At 43.7% G+C, this 23,728-nt stretch overlaps 1 protein-coding gene across 3 annotated transcripts in view; it reads right to left on the bottom strand.

Annotated features, from left to right (window-relative positions):
- The window catches only part of aup1 (AUP1 lipid droplet regulating VLDL assembly factor), a 72,382-nt gene extending 56,320 nt beyond the window's left edge, over positions 1–16,062 (bottom strand). For 2 of the 3 annotated variants that reach the window (XM_072256757.1, XM_072256759.1), the window contains exons 1-2: positions 15,811–16,062; positions 14,415–14,552 (exon numbers count right to left, since the gene is read on the bottom strand). In XM_072256757.1, the coding sequence (XP_072112858.1) occupies positions 14,415–14,552; positions 15,811–15,851 (179 nt within the window). In that variant the 5' untranslated portion in view covers positions 15,852–16,062. The remainder of the gene's footprint in view (positions 1–14,414; positions 14,553–15,810) is intronic. The other variant, XM_072256758.1, reaches the window with a different exon arrangement.
- Positions 16,063–23,728: the final 7,666 nt, after the last annotated feature.

Here is a 23,728-nt window from a genome sequence, read left to right as displayed (position 1 = left end):
GATCACCAATCGGGGTTTAATTCGGTGCTGCCTAGGGTCAGTGAGTTGTGGGGCCTGCTACATCGGCGCCATAAGTGTGGTGTTACCTATGGGGTGTTGAGCACAATTCTCACTGATTTGATTTGACACATTTCATTGCATGCTTCAATGTACGTGTGACAAATGGAGCTAATCTTAAAATGTTAAATCTTAAAATAGAGGCTCCACTTGCTTACCTGGGTGGAGGACTGTTGTCACTATTTTAGCAAACCTATCCTTCGTGCCCAGCCAAGCCAACATTTACACTTTACAAGGCATTTGTCAGACTGGACTTGGAGTATTGAGAGCAGCTTTAGACCCCTTATCTAAGAAAGGATGTGCTGGCATTGGAGGAGGTCCCGAGGAGATTCACAAAAATAATCTAGGAATGAAAGGGTTAATGTACTTGATGGCCCTGGGCTTTCACTTGCTGGACTTTAGAAGAACTGGGGGGGGGGGGGGGAGAACTTCAGTGAAATCTATTGAAAATGGTAAGGCCTAGACAGAGTGGATATGGACAGGATGCTTCCTATAGGCGGCAGCCTCAGAATACAAGGACATCCCTTTAGCCAGAAAATGGTGAATCTTTGGAATTCACTGCCAGACAGCTATGCAGGTTGATAGGCTTTTAATTAGCAAGGGCATCGAAGGTTACGGGGAGAGTGCAGGACAATGGGGATGAGAGGGAAAATAAATCAATCATGGTGGAGCAGATTTGATGGGCCGAATGGCCTAATTCTGCTGTTATGACTTATGGTCTTTAATTGATGTCAACTTAAGAGGAAATTATTTGGCTTTTATCACACTGCCTGTGTGAACTTGGTTTTGTACAAATTAGTGTTTCCTGCATTACATTAATGAATACACTGTGCAGAAAGGAGCTGCAGCAGGTCTTACTGCCCCAAATCTACAATGAATGACTGCGCTGCTAGAGCACTTCAGGGTATTCAAGTTCCCCAAATTCACTTTCACCAGGGTAAGGAGATTTTTCTGAACTTCAGTTCTATATGGGTTACCCACTTACACTGAGATTGTGATCCTTCACTGTGCACTCTGCAGCCAGGGGAAATATCATTCCAATATCTTTCACCTCGGAGCACTTTCTCTGTTTTGTTAAGAGGTCACTTCTCAAACTTCTAAACTCTAAAGATACACAGGCCTCCCAAACTCTACTCACATTTGTAGAACAAAATTACTGTCATAGTTCACTATAACACAGAAACAGGCCTTTGGCCCATGCAGTCCCTGCCAAATTATTATTCTACCCTTGTCCCATCAAACTGCATCTAGACCAGAACCTTCCATAGGCTTCCCATCCATGTGCTTATCCAAATTTCTCTTAAATTTTGAGATCGAACCTGCATCTATTTATACTAGCAGCTTGTTCCACACTCTCACCACCCTTTGAGTAAAGAATTTCCCCAGGTTCCCCTTACATTTTACCTTACAAGATGTTCAAAATAAATTATCAGAGCAGACACCTACAGAATAAAATACAATAGAATCTACCCTTAACCCATGACCTCTAGTTCTAATCTCATGAAACCTCAGTGGAAAAAGCCTATACCCCTCATAATGAGGCTTGGTGCATCGCAAGTCAGAGCCAGTTACACAGTGGAGAAACTTCGGCTCAGCTTGACTATGCTGACCAAATTGCAGATCTGAGCAAGTCAGAGCTGGAGAAAACAAACTTGTACAGTGCCAAGGAGTAAAGTACAGCTATTGAAAATCTTCAATAGTTGGTAAAACAGCACCAAAATATATTTAAAATGTTCAGTTTCAGTTCTTTCACCTCCATAGCACAGAATGTAGTCAGAATAATTGACACGTCATGAGTAATTATGGGCCTGACAACATTACAGTAGTAGTACTGAAGACTTGTGCCTCAGAACTTGCTGTACTCTTGGCCAAGCTCTCCCGGTAAGCCTACAACAGTGGCATCTACCCAACGGCAGGGAGAAATGCCCACTTGTCCACATTGCACTCTCGATCATCAGAAAAGTGACAGAATGGATTACCAAAAGTGCTATCAAGCACCACTTGCCTAATAAGCTGCTCACAGAGGCTCAGTTTGGGTCCTGTCAGTCACTTGGATCCTGACCTCCTTATACTTTTGGTCCCAACATGGACACAGAACTGAACTCCTGAGACGAAGTTAACTAACTGCCCCTGATATCAAGGCAACAGGGAGCCTTGGATAAACTGGAGTTAAAGGGAATCAGGAAGAAAGCCCCCCGCCCCCCAAACTGGTTGGAATCATAGGAATCAAAGGAAGATGGTGGTGGTTGGAGGTCAATCGTCTCATCACAAATTATCACTGTAACAGTTCTTCACCGAAGAGTCCCAAGTCCAACTAATATCAGCTGCTTCATTCACGTTCTTCCTTCAGTTGTAATACCAGAAGTACCGGTGTTCGGTGATGACTGGACAGTGTACAGCACCACCAGGTAATGAAGCAGTCCACATAAATTAGGCCATGTCGCCCATCTGGTCTGCTCCACCATTCAATTATTGCCAATTTATTTTCCCTCCCAATACCATATTCCTGCCTTCTTCCTGTAACCTTTGACACCCTTACAAATCAAGAACCTATCAACCTCCACTTTAAATATACCCAATGACTCTGCCTCCACAGCCGTCTGTGGCAATGAAGTCCAGATTCACTATCCACTGGCAAAAGAAATTCCTCCTCAACTCCAGTCTAAATGGACAACTCTCTATTCTAAGGTTGTGCCCTCTGGTCCTAGACTCCACCACTATAGGAAACAGCCTCTCCACATTCACCAGGGTTCCCAGCCTGGGGTCCACGTGTTGGTCCACGGCATAAAAAAGGTTCAGAACCCCTGATCTGAATCATTCAATAGGTTTCAATGAGATCCCCCTTCATTCTAAATTCCAGCGAGTACAGGCCCAAGGACATCAAATGCTCCTCATACGATAAGTCTTTCATTCCAGGAATCATTTTCATGGACCTCCTTTGAACCCTCTCAAATGTCAGCACATTTTTTTCTTGAATAAGGCACCCAAAACTGCTCACATACTCCAAGTGAGGCCTCACCAGTGCCTCTGAAAACCTCAGTATTATATCCTTGTTTTTATATTTTAGTCCTCTCAAAAGGAGTTCCTCCAGCGTTTTGTGCCTGTTACTCTAGATTTCTAGCTTCTGCATAATCTCTGGCATTTATAATCAGAAGCTATGCTCATTTCTTGGGGGTAAGTGAAACCAAGAGGAAGAAACCTGCAGTTGGACCAATGAAAATGAATGAGCTGTGCACATGGTTCCAAGAAAGCACTTTAACCACGTGTAAGAAATTTAATAGAAAATAGGGTGGCAAATTTGTGGAATTTGTTGCCACGTGCAGCTGTGGAGGCCAGGTCATTGGGCAATGACCTTAAGGCAGAGATTGATAGGTTCTTGATTGGACATCGCATCAAAGGTTACAGGGAGAAGGCCAGAACTGGGGTTGAGGAGGAGACAGAGGAAAAAAGGATCAGCCGTGATTGAATGGCGGAACAGACTCGATGGACCAAATGGCCTAATTCTGCTCCTATGTCTTATGGTCTAAAATGCCTCATAGACAATTAAAAGGCCAATTCCTCCCGGCTCTCTCATCTTATCACAGTTTGTGAGATTCTGCCAAGCTGACCAGCTCTACTTCAGAATTACTGTTCCAACCATTTGGGGTAAGGGGCAGTTTGAAAAAAGATTTCACTATAGCTTCCCTAAAATGATTTAAGAACACAAACCCCACTATAAGCTAGCAACAGCAAAAAAAAAGTGAAACAACACCCATCCAGTAGACTCAAAGCCATCACCCTTATGCAAATGACAGTCAGAAGCATTAAGGCTTCGTATTGCAAATTATTTTTACTGTTCATATTTTAAGTACTTATTTCCTTATCTAGTAACATCTCTCATGAGCATAGAATGTATTGGGATAGTTTCTCAGAGCGACACAATAAGGAGCCAATTGGCAAGGAGGCTATTTTAGATCTAGTATTATGTAATGATACAGGATTAATAAATGACCTAATACCAATGGACCCCAAGGGGGGAAAAAATCCCACTGTGGCAGGATTTCAACTTCAGTTTGTTGACAAGAAATTCATTTTAGAGTTAAATTCCACTAATCCCCAATCCAACCAAATTCCAATAGTTCACTGAGTATTGTCTGCCAGTTCCTTCTGGCTCACTGGGCCCCAGTTTCTGCACTCCTTTCAGACTCACCAAAGTCCTAGTTCCCAGATTATTAAAACTGACCAGGGAACCATTCCCCCTGTTTTTTTTTTAAAAAACAGATCAATGGCCTTGCCCTGTTTCACACACAAATGCAGGAGGAACTTAGCAGCATCTACGGATGGTCTCGGCACAAAATGTAGAACTCTATTTCTATTCTGCTGAGATCCTCCAGCATTATGTGGCTGTCTGTTACTCTGGATTTCCAGCATCCGCAGAATTGCTTGTGTTAATGTCCTGTTTCCCCATGTTCCCTCTAAAATTAAGAGGTGCAGTGGGAAATTTATCATCTGCAACATCTGAGAAGAAATTTAAGATGTGTTGAATTATAAATAAACATCCTTTTAAAGGCATCCGTTAGTCTTGCGAGACCATGGATCTGCACCTGGAAAGTCTTCACTCTCCAGGGCACAGGCCTGGGCAAGGTTGTATGGAAGACCAGCAGTTGCCCATGCTGCAAATCTCCCCTCTCCATGACACCAATGTTGTCCAAGGGAAGGGCATTAGGACCCATACAGCTTGGCACCAGTGTTGTCGCAGAGCAATGTGTGATTAAGTGCCTTGCTCAAGGACACAACACGCTGCCTCGGCTGCAGCTCGAACTCACGACCTACAGGTAGCTAGTCCAATGCCTTAACCACTTGGCCACGTGCCCACACTAAATAAACACCCACAGTCCATCAAATCTGCTAATCCAGAGCTAAAGTCACAAGTGATTATTGGAGTTCATTCACAAGAAACTGCAGTTGCAGACACAGCTCAGCACATCACAAACCATCCTCCTCTCCAAGGACTGTCTACACTGCTACCTCAGAAAATCATCCAACATGATCAAGGACCACATACTGATCCCAGACTTTCTCTCCTCCCTCTCCCATTAGGCAGAAGATAACAAAAGCCTGGAAGCACACACTACCACCTCAAGGATAGCTTCTACCCCGCTGTTGTAAGACTAGCGAATGATCCCCTTGTACGTCAAGGTGGATTCTGGAATTCACAATACAGCTCGTTACGGCCTTGAACTTTACTATCTGCCTGCACTGCACTTTCTCTGTAACTCTAACACCATATTCTGCTGAAATGCCCTAGTTCATATCTTTACCATTATGCTGTAGGTATTTCATTTAGCAGTTCTCTAAGAGCATTCTGTTCTGCTTTCAGCCTGTTTGGGTTATTGCTGAAGATAGGGGATAATGAAGAATGTGTGTCATCCAACTACATCCCATTCCTCTGCATCTCCAACACATCCATTTCTTACTCTGATAATTATCCTTACAAACCTAGTATGTATTTATATATACATACAACACATTAAAAATCCTTCAGCCCACTGTTGTACTGACCTTTTAACCTACAAAGATCAATCTAAGCCTTCCCTACTTCATAATCCTCCATTTTTCTATCATCCATGTGCCTACCAAAGGGTTTCTTAAATGTCCCTAATGTATCTGCCTCTACCACCACCCCTGGCTGCACATTCCATGCACCCAACACTGTGTTAAAAAACCTTATCTTTGACAGTCCCATATACTTCCCTCAAATCACCTCAAAATTATGCTGCCACATATTAACTATTTCTACCCCAGGAAGGTCTATTGCTGTCCACTCCTTCTATGCCTCTTATCTTGTCTGCCTCTAACCCTCCTTCATTCTAAAGAAGAAAAGCCTTATCTTGCTCAACCTATCCTCATAAGACATGCCTCCTAATCCATGCAGCATTCAGGTAAACCTCCTCTGCACCCTCTCCAAAGCTTCCATATCGTTTCTATAATGAGGGAAACAGGACTGAAGACGATATTCCAACTGTTGTCTAAGCAGGTGTACGGAGTTTCTTCTTTGTTATGTTAAAATTAAAATGGCTTCTTTGTTATGTTAATCTTTTAAACTGCTGCGTATATGAATTAAAATGGCTTCTACGTTATGTTAAGTACTGAGAAAGTCTCCAGCTAGCAATTTGCTTGGGTTATAACAGATAGCAGGTGTACTATCAGCCAATGAGTGTCCATGTTATTCTTTCTTGGGGCGATACGCTGTCTCATGACCGGGAGCCGGGGGCTTTTGGCGGGGAGTCGGAGGAGAGACTGTGAGGATGACAGACATGCAGGGAAAGCTCAGAATGATCACTCTGGGTGGTCCCGAGCCGCAAGTCGACGGGGTCAGAGTGGTCCCGAAGAGGTTCCCGAGCTCCAATGTGTGCACAAAGAAATTGAACTTTGATAAGTCTGGCACCTTTTCCATTCCTTTTTTTTGTATTGAACTTAGATTAATCTCATAGATTTAGTAATATCTATAAAGTGTAACTGGTAAAATGTACAGTGTGTGCTGGCCGATGATTGATGTTTGAAGCTGAATTCGGTGACAGTTGTACAGCAACCGACACAACCGGGAGACCAGGTGGGCCGGCAGACGGGGTTTCCCCTAGATATATACGAGCCAATATAGCTGAGCGTTACACAAGGTTTTACAGAACTGGGATATTATCTCAAGCTCTTGAACTCAATCCCCTGACTAAAGTAGGCCAACACAAAATTATGCCACTTCCTATAAGCAATATCCACGCAGCGGAAAAAGTCTCTTTGGCATCCACTCTGTCTATGCTTCTTATCTTATACAACTGTCCAATCACTTCTCATCCTACTTCACTCCAAACAGGAAAAAACAGATAATTACAAAACTATAGAGCACACAATTCCAAGGATACTTAGAATTTCCTCAGCCACAGGTGAGATGCTAATGTTGTTCCCTTGTTTAAGAAAGACTCTAAGAATAAGCCAGAAAAATATCAGCCAGTGGGTCTGAGACCAGTTATTGAAAGATATTCTCAAGAATCAGAGACAGGAGTATTTGGATAGACCGGGACTGATTAGAGATAGTCACATGGCTTTGTGTGTAGTAAGCCGTGTTTAAACAATCTTATAGAGACTTTCTAGGAAGTTACCAGGAAAGTTGATGAAGGCAAGGCAGTGGATGTCATCTACGTGGCCTTTAGCAAGGCCTTTGATAAGGTCCCACAAGGAGGGGTGGTCAGGAAGGTTCAATTACTTGGCATTCAGGATGAAGTGGTAAATTGGATTTGACATTTGCTTCATGGGAAAAGCCAGATTGGTAATAGATAGTTGTCTCTCTAACTGAAGGCCTGTAACTAGTGGTGTGCTGCAAGGATTAGTGGGTCCGTTGCAGTTTGTCATCTATATCAATGATCTCAATGATAATGTAGTTAACTGGACTAGCAAATTTGCAGATGACAGCAAGAAACGCTATCAAAGCTTGCTGCAGCATCTGGACCAGATGGAAAAATGGGCTGAAAAGCGACAGGTGGAATTTAATGCAGACAATTGTGAAGAGTTACACTTGGGATGCTATGTTGAAATTATATAAGACATTGGTGAGACCTACTTAGGAGTATCGTGTACAGTTTTGGTCACCTACCTATACAAAAGATGCAAATAGATTGAAAGAATACGAAGAAAATTTACAAGGATATTGCCGGGACTTGAGACTGGAGTTACAGGGAAAGGCTGAATAGAGTAGGACTTCAGTCCCTGGGACATGGAAGAATGAGGGGAGACTGAAGAGAGGCATACAAAATCCTCAGAGGTATAGATAGAGTAAATGCTAGCAGTCTTTTTCAACTGAGGTTAGGTGAGACCTACATCTAGAAATCATGGGCTAAGAGTGAAAGATGGAAAGTTTAAGGGAACTTCTTTGCTCAAAGGGTGGCGAAAGAGTGGAACGAGTTCCTAGCACAAGTGGTGGATGGGGAGTCAATTTCAACATTTAAGAGAAATTTGGTTAGGTAACCCTCACAACGCGCTAGAGGAACTCAGCAGGTCCACGGTTAGGTACATGGATGAAAAAGGTATGGACCGGGCGCAGGTCGATGGGACTAGACAGATTAATGGTTTGGCATGGACTAGATGGGCCAAAGGGCCCATTTCCGTGCTGTAGCGTGCTATGACTCTATGAGTGGGCAAGAGTGTAATCAAGGGAACATGCAAAGTTGTCCTTTCTGGAAAGAAGAATGAAAGAACAAAATTATTTAAATGGACTAAGGTTACAATGACCACAATAAGGAGATCTACGACTCAATAAAACACAAGGGGTAGGCACACAGGAATACAAAGTAATTAGGAAGGCTAATACTGACCTTTATCACAAGGTTATAGAGTATAAATACAGAAAAGTAGATTAAAGGGCTGACATATGAAGACAAGGCTGATCGGGTTAGATTTGTACTCATTGAAATATAGCACAATCACAGGTGATTGTATTGAAGTAAGATTCTGTGAGTTTGTAAAACATACTAGTGTATCACTGGAACTGTCTACCTTACAGGGTTGCAGAGGCTCCATCGGGTGTACTTATAAGTAAATGACCATTTTAAATGATCATTTTTAATGATCAAGGAAGTGAGTGCAATGGGAAAAGGGCATAGAAAATGAGGCCTCTGACAGATCTGCCATAATCATATTGAATAAACAATAGGATATTACGTTGCAACTTCAATGGTTAAACTTAAAATTACTGTGAGCTGTTCTAGTCGCTACACTGTATGAAGGTTGTGGTCACACTGGACAGAGTGCAGAGATGTACTAGGATATTGCCCGCATGGGAGGATTGGTTATGGGGAGAGATTAGACAGGACGGGTTTGTTACCTCTAGTGTGAACAAGACAATGTCGATCTTCAACCTCGTTCAGGGTTTATAAAAATTATAGAGGCACAGATAATTAGAACATTTTGCTATGATAAGGTAATCGAAACTAAAGAGGGTATCTTTTCAAGGTGTATGTGAGAAGTTTTATACATACACTTACGCACACACACGTTGATAGATATCTGGGACACTGCCAGAGGTGGTGGAATCAGATACAATCGCGACGTCTAGAAAAGTATTTAAGTGGGCAAGGCGTAAAAGACTAACCTAATGGAATTGGGCAAAATGGTCAGCATGGACGTGGTGATTGGAAAGACCTGTATCTATGATACACATCTCTTCAGGCAGGGTGAGCTTGAAAAGTAGAATAGCTTGCTCTTTGTCCTAATTTCTTATTTTAATATGGTGGAAGCTGAAAGGATGTTTGCATTTTTTTTTAACTTATCTAGTTATAGCACAGTAACGGGCCCCTCCAACCCAACAAGCCTTTGCTGACCAATTACACCTGCATTATCAATTAGCCTACTAACCTGTATATCTTTGTACTATACAGACTCCTTACAGACAGCAGCAGGAATTAAACCCTGGACACTAGCACTGTAATAGTGTTACACTTTCTGCTATGTCACTGTACCATTCATATTATGGAGATATCTGGAACAAAGGGCAGTTTCAGAATTAAGCCCATTAGGGTAGAGATGAGAAGAATGAAGGAGGAGCTGTGCAAAAAGCCATTAAATATACTTAAGATATTCAATGGAATCAGGCTTATTGGAAGTGAGACAGCTACACTGACACACACGTTTTGGTCTTGTTCTATACTGGAATAGTTCTGGAAGTCAGTTTTTTCAACAATTTCTAAAGCACTTAAAATTGATTTACAACCTAACAAATTAACTGCGCTTTTTGGAATAATTCCTCAAAATATCCACGGTATCTCTGTGTCTGACCAACATGTTATTGCATTTGTCACATTGATAGCTGGGAGGGCCATTTTGTTGAAGTGGAAGGATACATCGGCTCCCACTTTGTCACAATGGTTCTCTCAAGTGATGCTGTGTCTTAGTTTGTAGAAAATTAGAAGTCGAACCTTCAAATCTATGTTAGATTTTGAGAAAAGATGGGGTACATTTGCTCGTTATTATCATTTGAGTTAATTGATAGATTTCTTCCACGATCTAATTGTAAATTTTTGGTACATTTTTTTCTTGTTGGCGGTTTGATGTTTATCTTTAGAAGCTTTTTATATGACGCATGGCTCCAGGGTCGAACACCTAATGGGTTTTTTCCTCCCACTTTTTCTTGTTTTTTTTTTAAATCACCAAAATTTTTTCAATCTTTAAAATAATGTTTTTTTTTCTTGAGACATTGTATCAATGTACTCGTGTTAATTTTGGATAATAATAATAATAATAATAAAAAGATTTGAAAAGAAAGGAAGTGAGAGAAAAAATGGGTGTGGAGTCCTACACTGGATCAGACACCATCTTATTACCTCAGGGTAGGCTTGAGTGGCCGCCAAGTTCCTGCAGCTGCAGGCAGTAAGGGAAGGATAGATGAAATGGCGGGGAAAGGAAAGCTTATAGATGCAGCTGTGAATATATCACAGGTCCTGCAGCATGTTTAAAAAAAGACACAGACGTACATATGACTGACACGTACATTTCAACTTCTGCAACTTGCCAGTGATCTCCATTTCCTCTAATAATCAGATACTTTTGTTTACTCTAGCTGAAAGAGCACTGAGGGTAGCTCAGACTTCCATCTTTAATAGAATTAAGAACTTGCAGTTCTGTGGTTTCTAATAACAATGACCCAAACAATTACAAATTAGGGAAATATGTTACTTGGTTTGCACACAGCAAAGATGCAAAACAACAGATATTGTCAGAACAGTAAATATTGATAATAGTGACTAAGCAATAAAGATAAGCCCAGCCAATTTATTTTAATATATAATTTTCACATAAGTAGCTAATTAAAAAGAATGTTCACGAAGATAACTTCAAGCACACCAGAACACAGAAAAGGCCCTTTGGCCCACGCTGTTATGCCGACCTCGTAACCTACTCCAAAATCAATCAAACCCGCCTCTCCCATGTAACCCTCCAGTTTTCCATCTTCCATGTGCCTAAGAATTTCTTTAATGTCTCTAATACAGAGGACCCCCAACCTGGGGTTCACGGACCTCTCAGTTAATGGTAGTGACTCGGGGCATAAAAAAATGGTTGGGAATCCCTGCTCTAATGTATCTACTATCACCACCCTGGCAAAGCATTACAAGCACCCACCACTCTCTGTTAAAAGTAACTTCCCTCTGACACCACCCTATATTTCCCTCCAATCACCTTAAAATGATGCTCCGTGGTACTGGAAATGATAGCACAGAACTCTAAAAGCACCATTCTGCAGTGGGAGTTCAAATTACAGCTGTAGGGACGACAAATGAAATACTAATTGCAGTTTTGGTCGCCATACCATCAGAAAGATAGGACTAAGGTAAGTGGCATGCAAAAGTTTGGGCACCCCGGTCAAAATATCTGTTACTGTGAATAGCTAAGCTAGTAAAAGATGAACTGAATTCCAAGAGGCATAAAGTTAAAGATGACACATTTCTTTAACATTTTAAGCAAGATTACTTTTTTATTTCCATCTTTTACAGTTTCAAAATAACAAAAATGGAAAAGGGCCTGAAGCAAAAGTTTGGGCACCCTGCATGGTCAGTACTTAGTGACACCCCCTTTGGCAAGTACCACAGCTTGTAAACGCTTTCTGTAGCCAGCTAAGAGACTTTCAATTCTTGTTTGGGGGATTTTCGCCCACTCTTCCTTGCAAAAGGCTTCTAGTTCTGGGAGATACTTGAGCCGTCTTGCATGCACTGCTCTTTTGAGGTCTATCCACGGATTTTCGATGATGTTTAGGTCAGGGGACTGTGAGGGCCATGGTAAAACCTTCAGCTTGCACCTCTTGAGGTAGTCCATTATGGATTTTGAGGTGTGTTTAGGATCATTATCCTGTTGTAGAAGCCATTCTCTTTTCATCTCCAGCTTTTATTTTAAGATGGTGTGATGTTTGCTTCCAGAATTTGCTGGTATTTAATTGAATTCATTCTTCCCTCTACCAGTGAAATGTTCCCCGTGCCACTGGCTGCAACACAAGCCCAAAGCATGATCGATCCAACCCCGTGCTTAACAGTTGGAGAGGTGTTCTTTTCATGAAATTCTGCACCCTTTTTTCTCCGATCATACCTTTGCTCATTGCCGCCAAACAGTTCTATTTTAACTTCATCAGTCCACAGGACTTGTTTCTAAAATTCATCAGGCTTGTTTAGATGTTCCTTTGCAAGTTTCTGACGCTGAATTTTGTGGTGAGGACGCAGGAAAGGTTTTCTTCTGATGACTCTTCCATGAAGGTCATATTTGTGCAGGTGTCGCTGCACAGTAGAACAGTGCACCACCACTCCAGAGTCTGCTAAATCTTCCTGAAGGTCTTTTGCAGTCAAACCAGGGTTTTGATTTGCCTTTCTAGCAATCCTACGAGCAGTTCTCTCGGCAAGTTTTCTTGGTCTTCCAGACCTCAACTTAACCTCCAACATTCCTGTTAACTGCCATTTCTTAATTACATTACCAAATGAGGAGATGGCTACCTGAAAACACTTTGCTATCTTCTTATAGCCTTCTCCAGAGTGTAGGCAGCTGCTTAGAGGAGCTCGTGTCTGATTGTTGGCACAAGTTTTGAGGAGTCAGGGTATTTATAAAGTTTTGAAATTTGCATCACCTGGCCTTTTCTAGCGATGACTGTGAACAAGCCATAGCCTTAACAAGCTAATTAAGGTCTGAGACCTTGGTAAAAGTTACCTGAGAGCTCAAATCTCTTAGGGTGCCCAAACTTCTGCATAGTGCTCCTTTCCTTTTCTCTCTCCACTCTAAAATTGTACAAAACAAAGATAATACACTAATCTTGCTTAAAATGTTGAAAAGAATGTTTCATCTTTAACTTTATGACTTTTGGAGATCAGTTCATCTTCTACTCACTTAACTATTCACAGCAACAGAACTTTTGACCTAGGGGTGCCCAAACTTTTGCATGCCACTGTATATAAGAATTAGAGATTGACACGGGTTTTGCTTGGACAGGAGGGCCTGCTTTGCAAGGAGACACTGGATCAGCTGGGCCTGTTTTCTCTGGAGCATAAGAGAATGACAGCGACCTTAAGAAGTTTATAAAATCATGAAGGGTATTGATAATATCATTCTTTTCTTCCCCCACATGGTACGGAAGTCAAAAACTAAAGGGCATAGGTTTACGGTGTGAGGGGAAACATTTAAAGGAGACCTAGAAGTCTCCTTTATCCACATGGAGTTCGGTAGATTTATGGAATCAATTGCTGTAGGAAGTGGTAGAGGCTGGTACATTTTCAACCAGGTTAATGGGTAGGAAAGGCATGCAGCACAGGTTCCAAACCCTTTTTATGCAATGGACCCTTAACATTAACCTAGGGGTCCATGGACTCAGGTTGGGAACCCCTGGTGTAGAGGCATATGGGCCAAAAGCAGAAAGGCACTTTCATCAGCAGGAATGTATTGGGCTGAAGGGCCTGTTTCTGTGCTATAGAACTTTATACCACTGCTCCAAATAAATGTTACTTAACTGATAAACTGAGGAGTTCATTGGCTACTAGAACTGTGAAAAGTCTTTCTGCGAGCAAATAGATCTTTGTTTTTTTGTATTTGGACAATTCTCATCTCCCAGAGCCCTGAGGTGGTAACTTTTGATCGAACTGTTGCTAGTGCCAAACTCCACTGTGGATGATCCCAAGCCCAGATATGAAAGCAGAAGGGTTGGACATGGGGATAGTAACCACATCCCGTAAAAACACAGTCCTACAGAAATGCCAACAGTAGCTGCAAAGACCTCACTGCTAGGAGAGGAAGGACACAGCAAGAAGATGGGCTGCACCTGGGGACGACGTGAAGGACTGGCACAGGACAGAGGACTCCGGCGAGCTGCTGTCAGCAGCCTATTCCCCATTAGAGGTGATAGGTTTAATTTATTTTATTCTATTTTGAGATAAAGCGTGGAACAGCCCCTTCAAGCTGCGCCGCCAGCAACCTCCGATTTAACCCTAGCCTAATCACGGGACAACTTACAATAACCAATTAACCTACTAACTGCTACATCTTTGGACTGTGGGAAAAAACCAGAGCACCCAGAGGAAAGCTACTCTTTCCACGGGGAGAACATACAAAATCCTTACAGAGGACTCCAGGATTGAACTCTGAATTCTGACACCCTGAGCTGTAATAACATCACACTAATCACTACACTAGAAGTTGATGCTAGTCTCAACAAACATACTATTATAGTTTGCAAGTAAAGTGCAAGAACTTCTCATTTGCACCTCTGGCAGATGACAGAGAATTATTTAGCAGACGACTAGCAAGCAGAAGAAATGGAACTGCCTCCAAATATTATTAACCAAGAAGGGAGGAAAAAAAATTACCTTCGCAAAAAGTTATCAGGGAGGGCGCTGCTGACTAAAAACACATGAATCCCAATAAATATCCTGAGAAGCATTAAACAGATGCCGAACGGAGCGTACAATACCAGGAGGGTCAGGATTAAACCATCCGTAGGTAACCTGAAAATTGAAAAGAAATAGGTGGGCAAGGAGTTTTTTTTCAAACCTTGCAGATAAACCTAGGATCCGGAAATTAGAAATAAGACACTGGTTTTCCGTCTCAAGCAATTAGTGAAAACCATGTCTGTCGAAGGCACTCCATAACATTTCCTGAAAGACTTTAAGCAACTCAAAGGCAGTGTCACATTTGCAATCATACTTTGGGGAATTCAGGATCCATAGGCCGTCTTTTTCCTCAGACTTGTCTGAGCCACGTCAAAGCACGCTTGCCACCCCTCTCTCAGATCTGTGCTGCCCACCGACTATTCAACCATGTGCTTACCCAGACTCACACTAGCTTGTCTTCCTTCCCCTCAACCCCACCTTCCTATTCTGGGATTGCTCCCCTTCCTTTCTAGTCCCAATGAAGCGTCTTGGCCTGAAACGTCGACTGTTTATTCATTTCCACTGATGCTGCCCGACCTGCTGAGTTCCTCCAGCATTTTGTTTGTGTTGCTCCGGATTTCCAGCATCTGCAGAACCTCTCGTGTTTATGATTTGCTGCTCCACTAAAAAGTCTCTTCGAGGGATGCCTACCCTGAAGTTTAAATCCCCTCTTCGACAGAATGACCCTCTCTCACTGTTCCCACTATGTGAACTCTGCTGCTGTTCAACTCTTCAACCATGTGCTCACCCAATCTCTCTCTAGCTTGCCCTCCTTACCCTCCCGCCACTTTCTTATTCTGGAACCTTAACCCTTTCCTTTCTGGTCCTGATGAAGGGTCTCGACCTGAAATGTCAACTGTTTATTGCCCTCCATAGATGCTGTTTGACCTACTGTGTTTCTCCAGCATTGTGTGTAATACCATTCCCATCTTCTCTCCCACCAACTCCACCCTCCATTCACCCCACTCTCGCACCACCCTAACTCCAGCCCACCAGCTACCCTTACCCACCCTCCGCATCACCCTCCTGGCCCCATCCATATCCCCAACCCACCATCCCACGTCCCCTTCCCTCCACCCCGCACGGCACCCCTTTCTAAACCTTTAGCAACCCACACCATTCCACCCTAACCCCCCTCTACCTCTACCTCCTGCCTCGATCCACCCCTACCCCACCACACCCACCCTCCAAACCAGCCCACTCTCTCCCTCTCACTTCCCCAATCGCCCCCTTGGGTCCCTCCCACGGGGCTCCAGTCCTTTCCGCACCCCCTCCCACAGTCCCTGGTCCCTCTCCGCATCCACCCCCCACCCCCGGATCCGGTCATGCTCACCTCCTGAAGTCGAAGAGCTGCTCCAATCGCGGCGTCTCCATGTCCCCAAACCGCTCTCCGCCACGCTGGCGGTAACCACCGTCACCACCCACAGCTCAGCGCTCTCAGCTCCTCAGGGGGGAAACCAGTCCCTGCCGCCCCGAAGGCGGAAATCCTGACCCTCTCCCTCCCGCTACCACAGGCCGAGCCGCCCTAGCCCGACCATCGCCGCCATGTTATCCCCAGCCCTCTCTCAACAGCGTTGCAAGAGCCGTACGCCCCTACCGCGGCGCCTGCCGGAACCTGTAGTTCTAAAGACCCAATTCCCGAATAGTTTAAGAACACTAGTAACTACAAATCCCAGCAAGCTGCGCGGCCAAGGCTAGTGGCACACGCGTAGAACCCTCCCACAACACGACCTCAGATTCCCCGGTCCTGGGGAGGTCGTGGTATTCAGCGAGCATGCGTGGTCCTGACCGCTGTAGACTTCACGCCGAATCGGAATCCGTTTATTAGCAATCGTGTGCAATTTGCTGTTTTTCAGCTGCGTTAAAAGCATGAAAATCTATAAATTGCAAACATGAATAAATAGTGTAAAAACTAACGGAATAGGGTTCATGGATCGTTCAGAAATCTGATGCAGAGGGAAAGAAGCTTGCGTTTTCAGGCTTCTGTATCTCCTCCCAGACGGTAGCAACAAGAAGTGGGGCATGTCCCCGACCGTGAGGGTCCTCGGTGAAGGGTGCCGCCCGCCTTCGTGAGGCATCGCCTGTCGAAGATGTTCTGGATGGTGTAACATGATGGAACTGACTACAACCCTCTGCAGCTTTTCGCAGCCCATGCAATCCTGTGCATTGGAGGTGTCATAATAAATAATTAGGAATGAAACTGTGAATTGATAAAAAAATTTTATAACATAAAATGTTACCATTGATAAAAAAAATGCCCTGCCGAGATGTGATGCTGTAGAATAAAATCAGAAATCTGTCTAGAAATAAAGTTAATGAGTTGCTCACTTTCAAGACTCAAAATGGTAATTTATTTATGCATGAAACACACATCAAATTTGCTGGTGAACGCAGCAGGCCAGGCAGCATCTATAGGAAGAGGTACAGTCGACGAGACCCGTCTCGACCCGAAACGTCGACTGTACCTCTTTCTATAGATGCTGCCTGGCCTGCTGCGTTCACCAGCAAATTTGATGTGTGTTGCTTGAACCTCCAGCATCTGCAGACTCCCTCGTGTTTACGTTATTTATGCATGTATTTTTTTTTTGACGCTGCACGGATCCTAGCCTAATCATGGGACAACTTACAATGACCAATTTTACCCTACCAACGTTATTGGGCCGTGGGAGGAAACCAACGCAGTCGTGGGGAAAACGTACACACTCCTTACAGGCAGTGGTTGGAATTGAACCCTGGTTTGCTGGTACTGTAAAGTGTTATGCTACACCACCGTGCTGTGTGTCAGGAGGAAAAGTAGCACTTGAGGTGGTCCTTGTGTAAGATGAGCAAAAAGAAAGGGTAAACCAAGAAATTATAGGTCATTGAGCATTACATCAATGGTAGAGAAATTACCCTTGAAGATTTTTAGGGATAGGATTTCATCACATCTGGAAAAGAGCTGGATTTCAACATTTAAGTGAAGTTTGAATAGTTACGTGGATGAGACGGGTAGGGATGGCTATGATCCCAGTGCAGATCGATGGGATAGGCAACTTAAATAGTTTTGGCATGAACTAGATGGGCTGAAGAGCCTGTTTTTGTGCCGTATTTTTCTATGACTCTAATAGTGAGCAAGGCTCAGTGCGGTGGTGGTCATGTCTTACAAGCTCGATTAATTTTCTCGCAGATGATTAATGGGGATCGGGCAGTGGATGTTGCATATATGGACTTTATTAAAGCATTGGACAAGGTTCCACATGGTAGCCGAAATGTTCGGCGCAGCATTGTGGGCCAAAGGGCCTGTATTGTCACGTGTGTTTCTATGAAATCAATGGTAGATTGAATTCAAAAATGGTTTGGCCATGGTAGTCAGAGGGTAGAAGTGGAGGGATGCTACTCTGTCTATTTTAAGTTTCAAGTTTATTGCCATGGCCATACATACCCAGTGTTTAAATGATTTGGATGAAAATGTATGTGGACCGATTAGTAAGTCTGCAGATAATACAAAAATTTGGTAGTTTTGTGGATAATGATCCCATAATGCTGTCAAAGGATACAGACCAATTGAAAGTAGATGGAAAGAGAAATGGCTGATGAAGTTTAATCTGGACAAGTCAAATTCAAGGTTATCATGGTGTTTGCAGTCGAGACCTAACATCAGAACTGTAAAGGTTTTTATGAGGAAAGATTAGCTTCTATCTGAATTGGAATTGGTTTATTATTGTCATAGGTACAGATACACTGAAAAAACCTGTCTTGTAAACTGCTCATACAGATCAGATCATTATACAGAGCATTGAGGTGGTTCAAGGTAAAACAGTAACAATACGGAGTTACAGAGAAAGTGCAGTGCAGGTAGACAATGAAGTGAAGGCCAAAACCACCTTCTCGTTTCTCACTTGTCTTATTCCTTTTTCACACCTTGTAACACATCCGTCGGCTTTTTTTTGCCTTTTCCGTAGCTGTTTTTTACAAGGCCAAGTCACTAGATGGAGGCTCAAACTTGCATGTGTGGAAAGCATGCAAGGAGCCAGCCGGATTCGAACTCGAAACCATTCACCTCGAACTCTGGTTCTGATGCCACTGTATCACCGGCTGGCTAATCTCACTCTTATAAAAATGGTCCCCAAATATGATCCAACAGAAGCCCATTAAAAATTTATTTTATTGGCCCTTCTCTCAGTCACTTCTTCTGATCTTTCTTTCAGTGCTGCTCAGAGTTGTGTTAGAAATGCTATAAGAGAGTAATCTGTCATTGGTAAATCACCCTAGGTGCCACCAGCGTAGCAGTTAGTGAAACGCTTTACAGCACCTGCTGTAGGATTTGGGTTCAATATCCGCCATGGCCTGTGAGGGGTTTGTATATGCTCCCCGTGACAGCGTGGGTTTCCCCCAAGTGCTCTGGTTTCCTCCCACATGCTGGTTAGGGTTATGTATGTTGTGGAGTGGTAGCATAATAGTTAGTGCAACTGCTTCACAGTGCCAGTGATCACCAACTGGGGTTCAATGCCCACCACTGACTGTAAGGAGTTAGCAAGTCCTCCCACATTCCAAAGACGTACAGGTTACGATTAGCAAGCTGCGGGCATGCTATGTTGTTACCAGAAGCATTGCAACACCCATGGCCTGCCGCCAGCACAATCCTCACTGATTTGATTTGAAGTAAATGATACATTTCACTGTATCTTTCAATTTTTTGTTGTACATGTGACAAATAAAGCTAATCTTTAATCTTTAAAAATAGACTGTTGACCTTACAGTCAATCTTCTTGTGATCTTGCCTCTTATTGTCTGCTTGTTCTGCACTTTCTCTGCAGCTATAACACTTTATTCTGCAATTTTCAGAATAATCTGTTTTCCCTTGACATTCTGATGTGATGAAAAGATATGTATGGATGGCACATTTTTCACTGTACCTTGGTACATGAGACAGTAATAATAAAACAGATATATTTCTCACAACCTTATCATCTTTCATTTCTACCTAATCTCATTTCATTAACTTCTGATTATATTCTCCAGAATCAGAATCAAGTTTAATATCACCAGCGTATGTCGTGAAGTGTGTTGTTTTGCAGCAGCAGTAGTACATAATATGCAAACTTGATATCAACGCTTAAGAGAAATTTGGATAGGTACATGGATGATAGGGTATGGAGGGCTATGGTCCCAGTGCGAGTCAATGGGAGCAGGCAGTTTAAGCATGGACTAGATGGGCTGAAGGGCCTGTTTCTGTGCTGTATTTTTCAATGACGGAAAAAAAATTAAAAATTACAATAAGAAATAAAAAATGAAATGGAATTAATTAAGCTATGCAAAATGAGAGCAACATTAAAAAAACAATAGTGAGGTAGTATTCAGGCCGAGACCCTTCGTCAGGACTAACTGAAGGAAGAGTGAGTAAGGGATTTGAAAGTTGGAGGGGGAGGGGGAGATCCAAAATGATAGGAGAAGACAGGAGGGGGAGGGATAGAGCCAAGAGCTGGACAGGAGATAGGCAAAAGGGGATACGAGAGGATCATGGGACAGGAGGTCCGGGAAGAAAGACGGGGGAGGGGGGACCCAGAGGATGGGCAAGAGGTATATTCAGAGGGACAGAGGGAGAAAAAGGAGAGTGAGAGAAAGAATGTGTGCATAAAAGTAAGTAACAGATGGGGTACGAGGGGGAGGTGGGGCCTTAGCGGAAGTTAGAGAAGTCGATGTTCACGCCATCAGGTTGGAGGCTACCCAGACGGAATATAAGGTGTTGTTCCTCCAACCTGAGTGTGGCTTCATCTTTACAGTAGAGGAGGCCGTGGATAGACATGTCAGAATGGGAATGGGATGTGGAATTAAAATGTGTGGCCACTGGGAGATCCTGCTTCCTCTGGCGGACAGAGCGTAGATGTTCAGCAAAGCGGTCTCCCAGTCTGCGTCGGGTCTCGCCAATATATAAAAGGCTACATCGGGAGCACCGGACGCAGTATATCACCCCAGTCGACTCACAGGTGAAGTGTTGTCCCCCTCCTGTCTTCTCCTATCACTTTGGATCTCCCCCTCCCCCTCCAACTTTCAAATCCCTTACTCACTCTTCCTTCAGTTAGTCCTGACGAAGGGTCTCGGCCTGAAACGTCGACTACACCTCTTCCTACAGATGCTGCCTGGCCTGCTGCGTTCACCAGCAGCTTTGATGTGTGTTGCTTGAATTTCCAGCATCTGCAGAATTCCTGTTGTGAGGTAGTATTCGTGGATTTATTGCCCATTCAGAAATCTGATGGCAGAGGGCAAGAAGCCGTCCCTGAAACATTTGAGTGTGTGTCTTCAGACTCCTGTACCTCCTCCTCGATAGCAAAGAGAAGAGAACATGTCCTGGGTGATGGGGATGCTAAATGATGGATGCCACCTTTTTGAGGCATCTCTCCTTGAAGATGTCCTGGATGCTGGGGAGGCTGGTGCCCATGATGGAGCTGGCTGAGTTGACATATTTCTGCAGCGTTTTATGATCTTATCTTCAGACAAATGGTCTACACTTTGTCTTATATCTTGGCCAAATCTGAGATACTGTGGTTTTCTGCGTTCCTATGACTGCGTTCCTGTACATGGTTCTAACTCCAAAATCAAGTTCACAGACAACACCACAGTGGTTGGCCTGATCAGACGGGATGATGAGACGGCCTACAGGGTTGACGTCCAGCACCTGGCTGCGTGGTGTGCCGACAACAACCTGGCCCTTAACACCTAGAAGATCAAGGAGATCATTGTGGACTTCAGGCATGCTAGGAGCAACATTCATGTCCCACCTACGTCAACGGAGCTGTAGTGGAGCGTGTATCAAGCTTCAAATTCCTTGGTGTCCACATTTCCAAGGATCTCACCAGGTCACTGAACTCCTCCATCCTGATCAAAAAGGCGCAACAGCGCCCTTATTTCCTGTGGAGCATCAAGCTCACCTCCGTCCCAGGATATTGACGGACTTTTACTGCTGTACCATTGAGAGCATACTCACCAACTGCATCTCAGTGTGGTATGGCACTTGTCCCGTATCGGACTGCAAAGCACTCCAGCGTGTGGTGAAAACTGCCCAGCAGACTATCGGCACCCAATTGCCTACCATTTAGAACATCTACCATAAACACTCCGTGGACAGGGTGAAAAGCATTATCAAGGATGCATCTCACCCTAACCATGGACTTTTTACTCTTCTCCCATCCGGTAGGCGCTACAGGAGCCTCCGCTCCCGCACCAGCAGGCACAGGAGGAGCTTGTTCCCTGAGGCTGTGACCCTGCTGAACCTCTCAGCACAGTGCTAAGCAGTACTACTACTACTACTGTGTGCAGTTTTGGTCTCCAGGGTTAAGGAAGGACATCCTGGCTGTGGAGGAGGTGCAGCGTAGGTTCACTAGGTTAATTCCTGGGATGTCTGGACTGTCTTACGCAGAGAGGTTAGAGAGACTGGGCTTGTACACGCTGGAATTAAGGAGATTGAGGGGGGATCTGATTGAGACATATAAGATTATTAAGGGATTGGACAAGATAGAGGCAGGAAATATGTTCCAGATGCTGGGAGAGTCCAGTACCAAAGGGCATGGTTTAAGAATAAGGGGTAGGTCATTTAGGACAGAGTTGAGGAGGAACTTCTTCTCCCAGAGAGTTGTGGAGGTGTGGAACGCGCTGCCTCAGAAGGCAGTGGAGGCCAATTCTCTGGATGCTTTCAAGAAGGAGCTAGATAGGTATCTTATGGATAGGGGAATCAAGGGTTATGGGGACAAGGCAGGAACCGGGTATTGATAGTAGATGATCAGCCATGATCTCAGAATGGTGGTGCAGGCTCGAAGGGCCAAATGGTCTACTTCATGTGCTGTAGCACTTACTTTTTATTCGCAGTTATTTTGTAAATAATGCTATTCTTTGCATTTCTGGTCAGATTCTAACTGCATTTCATTGGCTTTGTATCTGTACTCGGCGCAATGACAATAAAGTTGAATCAAATCTAATCTATTGTCACATGTAACAAGAGACTGTGAAAAACTTTGTTTGCCTGCCGTCCAGGTAGATCATTCCAAACAGAATCATACTGAGAGAGTTAAAGGAAAACAGAATGCAGAATATGCACTCATTGGCCACTTTATAAGGTACACTTGCTCATTAATGCAAATATCTAATCAGCCAATCATGTGACAGCAACTCAATGTATAAAGCATGCAGACATGGTCAAGAGATTCAGATGTAGGTCAGACCAAACATCTGAATGGAAAGAAATGTGATCTAAGTGACTTTGACTGAGGAATGATTATTGGTGCCAGATGGGGTGGTTTGAGTATCTCAGAAACTGCTGATCCCCTGGGATTTTCACACAACAGTCTCTAGAATTTACAGATAATGGTGCAAAAATCAAAAAGTCATTCAGTGAGGAGCAGTTCTGTGGGTGAAAATGCCTTGTTAATTAGAGAGGTCAGAGGAGAATGGCCAGACTGGGTCAAGCTGACAGGAAGGTGACAGTAACTCAAATAACCACGTGTCACAACAGTGGTGTGCAGAAGAGCATCTCTGAATGCACAACGTGTTGAATCTTGAAGTGGATGGTCTACAGCAAAAGCCCATGAACATATACTTAGTGGCCAGTTTATTAAGTACAGGAGGTATTGAGTGTAGTGTTACAGTTATAGACAAATTGCAGTGCAGCTAATGAAATAAAATGCAAGAACAATAGTGAGGTAGATTAGGAGATGAACAGTTCATCTTTCATGGATGCAAAGTCTGTTCAAGTGTCTGACAACACTGGGATAAATGCTGTCACAGTGGTTGTATGTGTATCTTCTGGAAGAGAGAGAGGAAAGAAAGACCAGGTTGGGAAGGATCCTTGATTATGTTGTCTGCTTTCCTGACTGGGATGTCTACACAGGGTCCATGGAGAGCAGCAACACAAAATGCTGAAGGAACTCGGTGAGTCAGGCATTATCTGTGGAGGGAAATGGACAGTCAACATTCTAGGTCAAAAACGTACATCGGAACTGAAAGCGAGGAGACAGCCACTGTAAAGAGGTGGTGCAAGAGCTGGCAGGTGATAGACTGATCCCAGTGAAAAGGTGGGAGGAGGATAAGTAGACAAGGGAGGGGAAGAGTGTGAATGGTGTCAGAAGCTGGGGGTGGTGACAAAGGGCTGAAGATGATGAAGACAAATAGGAGAGGACAGTGGAGTGTTGAATAAAAGGAGGAAGGGATGGGAAACAGTAGGAGGAGTTTGTGGGTGATGAGCAGATGGAGAGGGTGGGGGAGGGCAAGGTGATGGGGGC

This window comes from Mobula birostris, chromosome 4 (genome assembly GCF_030028105.1).
Source record: "Mobula birostris isolate sMobBir1 chromosome 4, sMobBir1.hap1, whole genome shotgun sequence".
NCBI classification, from domain to species: Eukaryota; Metazoa; Chordata; class Chondrichthyes; order Myliobatiformes; family Myliobatidae; genus Mobula; species Mobula birostris.
This window is presented reverse-complemented; position numbering and strand designations above follow the sequence as displayed.